Below are 6,203 nucleotides of genomic sequence, written 5' to 3' on the forward strand. Positions count from 1 at the left end.
GGTGGCGGCGGCCCTCTTCCTCTCCCCCTCGCGGTTCCCCGGCTCGGGCGGCGGTTTCCGACGATGGTGCGCCTCGGCGGGCGGTGCTCCGCTGTAGATCGGGCCCAGATTCGGCGGCGGCGCGGCCCTTTGGCGGCTGGCGGCGGGGGTTGGCCGGCGGAGCCCTGCAGGCCCAGATTTGGGTCAGGGCGGGTTGGGCTGGCCTCCGGCGGGTCTCCTCTGGCTGGGCTGGCGGGATGCGGTCATTGGGATCGGCGACTCTGCGCTGCGTCGGCTGCAGCGCGGCAGCAGGAGCTTAACGGGCCCGATCTGGGCCCGGCTGGGCAGGGTGTCCGGCGTGCTCCCGCGCCTGCGTCCGGTCTGCTACGGCTTGTGCCAGTGGAGGTTGTCCCCTCCCACGTGGCTGTGGTGCTCCTGGTCCCTATCGGCGGTGGTCTCGTTTGGTTCGGTCGGCCTCGCAGCGTCTGCGGTGGAGAGACGACCGTGGTGTCCTCGTGACTGTGGTGGCGCAGGTTGGTGGGCGGTTGGCGTGGTGGAGCCGCCGGTTGGTCCTGGGTTGTGGGTATGAGGGGTAGGGCGAAATCCCTCTCGGGTCCGCCCGGTACCGATGCGGTGACGCCTGCGGGCGCCATCAACCTTCTTGAAGGGCGTCGGGAGTACCTCTCGCCCGCTTCCCTCCGTGTACCGGGAGAGATCCTAGGATTCGTCCGGGCAGCAGCGTCGTCGTCGTCGCAGTCCTTCTTGAAGGTGTTGCTTGGTTCGCGGCGACTCGATGGCATTGGAGCGTGGTGGATGTTTTCCGGTGGGCGCAGCGGTTGCGGGATGCTTCAGCTTTCGTTCATCCGGTGCTGCCGGCATTTCTTTCTCTTGCTTTTCTCTTGTTTTTCTTTTGGGCTTGATTGTGCGGTTTGCCCCAGCATCGAACTTCTGGCTGTATCGGGTGGTTGCTATATTAATATAGCGGGGCGCAAGCCTTTTTCGGTATATCGTTAAGTTGTTGGTTACCATTGTAAATCATGATGCAATGACCATTGTGATCAGCATGTTTAATGCAGATTAATTTTTTGTAACTAGGATATTTCTCTTACAGTCAACATTGGTCAATGTGTTGAGTTAAGATATTTTGGACCAAATTACTTAGATCATAGGCATAACTTTTGCAAATAGGCGTCTGGTTTTATCATTTTTTATAATCTAAGCTACTGCTTCTACGATAGCTCCACTTCCTCGTCTTGCTTTTACTTTGCTTGTTTGTGTGAAGGCTTAGAGTCCTTTTCACTAGGTCTATATTCATCAAAGCAAAAGATCTCATCCAACAGTAATCCTGTATATTGAGCGCAGCTGGTATGTGGCTACTAGGCAAAAGATCTCATCCAACAGTAATCCCACATGCCATTTCATGAACTATAATGACTTCCAAAAACATGAAATCAAAATCAAACCACATGACACAGATTCACTTGAGAAGCATGCACAATCTAATGAGAAACAAAAGATTGTCCTCTGACTATATGGATGGAATATGCATGGGCGTCCCAGTTGTCGCATTTCATTTTGAGTAAGTGTGATTTAACAATTGTTCTAGTGTTTCCCTTGTGTTACGAGTTACGACTGAAATTATAGAAAAACGTATGACATGGTGTTGCGGCTGAGAACCATAACGGTTTTCATGGAGCCGAACCTGCCTTCTTTGGAGGTGTTATTGAAATATTTCTCTGAGTGCGATTGAGCCAAACCTTCATGTTCAACTAACTTCATACAGTAATCTTCTTTATGGTAGAAACTCAAAATTTTACTGATGGTGCAACATATCATTTTAGTATATTTGTGCCGTTCCATTGTGTCAGGCCTGACAAGATGTCAAGCTAACACTTCAATAAAAAATCGGTGGATTTGAATCCAAGAAATATCTGGTTGAAAATTCTAGATTCTTGTAGGTGTTCAAGTCCTATTCAATCTAATGTTTTTTTTTGTCCAAGTTGCAAATTCTTGGATGGTGGTCATATTCTGTAAAATATAATTTGCATTACCTTTCTATGCATTTGCTTTGATCATATAAAAGTGTCACGATGGTATTTGCTTTCATTACATTAAACTTTGGTATTTCTGAAAATGCATTTGTGTAGAAACTAATGACGAATTTGAATCCTGGAGACTATGAATGTGAAAGTATAAACCAAGACATTTTGGCTAGATGTAGTAGTAATACTTTAAACACTCGCCATCTTCCCTGATGTCCAAGTTTATGTCTTATTCCTTAAATTTTCAGAACCATTGCGATTCTGGTAACTTATTTTACCACCTATGTGACAGATGGACATTTCACCGTACCTTAAACAGCATCAAAACCATTCTCTGAATTTCCAGTGTAGTTGTGTATTTCATCTATTCCTTTTTTCCTTTGGGTTGCAGGATGGTAGAAGGTTCTGTGATTGGGAAACATACCGCTCATTTTTTACTAGCTATGAAATTGATGAAGAGTATGTAAAGCTCTTTGAAGAAATATCAAAGAAAATCAAGGTCTGTATCAGCAGGCGAAGCTATGTTACAATATGCTAATCTCATGCTTTTTTGGGGATGCTTATAACCTTTATCCTTTGGGACAGTGGCTTAAACGTTATATGGAATATGAACGAGCATCTTCCAAGGTAAGTATTCCCTGAAGAAAACAGCGGAGTAAAGGTACAAACATAGTAGGTATAATACCATGATAACTTCTTTGCTCTTTAGTGGAAGGAGATGGATGATAGAGGATTCTGCCAAGCAGCGAAGATTGCGGCAGGCTTTCCACGCATGAGCTATAAGTTAACTTTAATGGCCTATGAGGTACAGTTTCTCGTCAATATTTTTTGATTGCTGTGATCACACCGCTCTTTGCTTTATTTGAGAGCGTAACATTCCTTTGGTTCAGGAGAATGTGTGGAATCTGATGTTTGATTATTGGCAACGTGAAGACATTGATCGTCTCTTTTTTGAGATTTGGAAGTTTGCTACTAAGAAAATGGGTGCCACTGATAAGAAGGTTAGCATTGTAAACATATGCCATGGAATCGCCATTTGTTATGTACTCATGGAACCAAACCTTGGTCATATTTAGGAATAAACAATAATAGTGTCTGTTTGTGTTTGTGCCTGCTGTATATGCTTGGTGATGTATGTTTCCTTTCTTGAACATGGCTCAGATCGATTTTAGAGCTGGTTTGGTAGATGTCTGTCGAAGGAATATATTCCCTCGATATAGAAAGAGAATGCAATTCGCACTGGATCATAGTACTCTTTCTGATTTGGAATCAAATGTAAGTTATTGTATCCAGCTTTTATGCAATTTATGCCTTGATCCTCTGATTTCTGATTATTGACCGTGCATTTCTCTGATAATACCTTGCATCTGCTTTATTTCTTGTTTAGTTTGATACCTGCGTGGAAGACATCCCTGATGATGTAAGTTTGATGTATAGTGGCCATGTATTTGCAGTGGTAATGCAACATTTCTTAATCACATCAATGACACAAAAACTGATGTTTTTTCAGGCTACAGAGGATGTAGCTTGGCGGTTGATTACATCGGCGGTTTGGAATAAGGTATGCAGATGCATTGGGCAATTCTTACTTATTCTTGAAGATTGTAACTCATTTTCAGTTCATTTTCAGCTTCATAAACCCAAGATGTGGCACCAATATATTATGAGGAAGATGGAGATTGCTAAACACATTGGCTTGGGTCCACAAGTATGCATATGTGTGTTTTATACACTATCTAAATGTCCAGTAATTGTCTGTTGGTATAAAAGATTTGCATATCATTTTGCAGAATTGACATGTCTCGGAACCCAAGACACTGACAGATGTAGACAACTGTTCCTTGTGAAATCTTGTCCGTTGCTCGCTCACTTGCAAATTAATGATGTATCCGTTGTATTGCATATATTGATGTTAGACTGGTGCTGTTGTTGCTGTGGTAAATTAATATGCTATCATGGTTACAAAAATGTTTGCAAACTTTTCTATGATTACTGTATTAGGTCTATAATAGTTATGGAACGCATCATCATTTACCTTGTTTAAGTTTTTGACACTATGGTGCCATAGGGTATGCAGTAAAAAGATGATAGTATGATGTTTATCTTGTTTAAATTTTTGACACTATGGTGTCGAAGGGTATGCAGTAAAGAGATGACAGTATGACGCGGAGTATCTGAGCTCGAGCTCAAATGAGCTTGGATGAGCACTAAAATCAAAAAATTCTGATTTTTTGTGCGGAAAACTTTGACAAAACTTGTAAGTGCTTGCAAATTTTCATTATGAGATCACATTCATGGAAGGCTTGACAAAAGAAAAATCGATGCTCCGAAATGCTACTATCAAAAGCATTTTGGAGCACTGATTTTGTTTTTTACCACGCCTTTCACGAATGTGATCTCATGATGAAACTTTGCAAGCACTTAGAACATTTTTCAAAGTCTACCATAAATAATTATAGATTTTTTTTTGGTTTTACTGTTTATCGAAGCTGAAGGGGAGCCTTGGTGCAGCAGTAAAGCTGTTGCCTTGTGACCATGAGGCCATGGATTTGAATCCTGAAAACAGCCTCTTGCAAAAATGCATGGAAAGACTGTGTACAATAGACCCAAAGTGATCGGACCCTTCCCCGGACCCTGTGCAAACGGGAGTTATATGCACCGGGCTGACCTTTTTTTTTACTGTATCTTCATTTGAGCTCGAGCTCAGCATGGTACTTTCGTGATAGTATGTGTTTCTTTTCAGAAAAGATGCTTACGGATTATGCATTGCCTAAAACGACATTAGTCACTTACAAAACGTGTCTCTTTATATCCTCTGACCAAGGAAAGAAAGGGGTCTATGCACACGCATCATGAGCTCAGTCATCGTTTCCAACTGATATGACCGCTAGCAAAGCAGTCTGTATGATGGCATATCTTCAATCCTCAGCACATCCTCCAGCAGAAGCTCCTTCTCCAGCTGCGCTCGAGTTGACTTCAGTATCTCCTGGTAATTACATCAGTCATAAAATCGATCAAACATGCAATCTGAAGATTTGTGGGTAGAAAGGATGAGACGTACATTGAAGTCCATGTAAGAAGCGTTCTTCTCTACCCACTGCTTGTCCATCACAAGGAAAGCAACACAGTAGAGCAGATCAAATGCCCATTCATCCTCTGGGACAAAACAGGAAGCAATGAGAATTTGTTGAAAATTATTTGAACAAACAAACGGTACAAAAGGTATATGTATATTGCACTGGTCCTACCTGAAAGCATTTGGACAAAAACAGCTTTGACGAACGTTCTCGGTTTAGCTGCAATTGATTTCACTGCCATAAATTAGTAAAATTACAGTTTACAAACTGAATAATTTGCATGTTTCGGTACGAGCTTACTGGACTGGAGATCCAGCATCTGCATGATCATGAATGTGATATTTACACCGGCAACTGCAAACGGGTACTCCCAAGTGGCGCGATTGCCACTTTGTTTCTGTAGTAACCTCTGAAATGACGCCTGCGCAGATAAATCAGTGGAGGGTGGTCAATATTCATCATCTCTACTCCTAATGGAGCAGTTGGTAGTCTCGCTTCCAGGTTTTTTTTAGTCCCACCTTCCATGGTTTTATTTGGTACCTCTTCCCACCTCTGACTTAGCCACCACAAACCGAAAAAACCTCATGCTGAGACCCCAACCCGCACCATGCACGTACCAACGAAAAAAGACCTACGATAGTTAACCAACGAAAAAAGACCTATGAACCAGCGACAAAAAACCTAAACCTATCGCCCGAACTTACGAGCGACAGCTCCTGCCCTCGAGCGAGAACCACTCTCACGTCTGCCCTCGTTCGCCGCCGCTCCATCCCTTCTCCGCCGCCGCCGCCCCCGCCACCTCCCGTCGCGGGCAGGCGGGAGGAGCCCTGTCCGGCCATGGCAACACCGCCGGCGGCCTCCTCCTCCCCCTCACCTTCTCTCCCTCTCCCAAAGGAGGGAAGGTAATGGAAGGGATCTGATCGGAGTGGTGGATCTGCGCCCTTGCCGTCTCTTCTTGCCAAAGAAATAAAAAGCGGTTCGCATGGAGCAGTTCAGGATGATTTATCTTCTCAATGTGAGTTTCAAAATATTCACGTAAGTGGGTACTAATAGACTGACACGGATCGCCCATTCGGTGGTGCAACCGAGTCAGATGGCTTTCATG

General features: G+C 44.0%; 2 protein-coding genes across 2 annotated transcripts in view; one reads left to right on the top strand and one right to left on the bottom strand.

Annotated features, from left to right (window-relative positions):
- LOC123157994 (uncharacterized) overlaps positions 1–3,981 on the top strand; it is a 6,908-nt gene extending 2,927 nt beyond the window's left edge. The window contains exons 3-11 of the mRNA XM_044576148.1: positions 2,413–2,520; positions 2,607–2,648; positions 2,731–2,826; positions 2,912–3,022; positions 3,183–3,296; positions 3,409–3,441; positions 3,532–3,582; positions 3,652–3,729; positions 3,812–3,981. Of these exons, the coding sequence (XP_044432083.1) occupies positions 2,413–2,520; positions 2,607–2,648; positions 2,731–2,826; positions 2,912–3,022; positions 3,183–3,296; positions 3,409–3,441; positions 3,532–3,582; positions 3,652–3,729; positions 3,812–3,817 (639 nt within the window). The 3' untranslated portion in view covers positions 3,818–3,981. The remainder of the gene's footprint in view (positions 1–2,412; positions 2,521–2,606; positions 2,649–2,730; positions 2,827–2,911; positions 3,023–3,182; positions 3,297–3,408; positions 3,442–3,531; positions 3,583–3,651; positions 3,730–3,811) is intronic.
- Positions 3,982–4,872: 891 nt separating this feature from the next.
- Positions 4,873–5,937, bottom strand: LOC123157995 (ELMO domain-containing protein C-like). Its single transcript, XM_044576149.1, has 5 exons — positions 5,803–5,937; positions 5,399–5,519; positions 5,270–5,332; positions 5,083–5,177; positions 4,873–5,007 (listed from the first exon to the last, which is right to left on the bottom strand). The coding sequence occupies exons 1-5, from the start codon at positions 5,935–5,937 to the stop codon at positions 4,909–4,911; spliced, it is 513 nt and encodes a 170-aa protein (XP_044432084.1). The 3' UTR covers positions 4,873–4,908.
- Between the last annotated feature and the right edge of the window lie 266 nt (positions 5,938–6,203).

This window comes from Triticum aestivum, chromosome 7B, assembly GCF_018294505.1.
Source record: "Triticum aestivum cultivar Chinese Spring chromosome 7B, IWGSC CS RefSeq v2.1, whole genome shotgun sequence".
Lineage (NCBI taxonomy): Eukaryota > Viridiplantae > Streptophyta > Magnoliopsida > Poales > Poaceae > Triticum > Triticum aestivum.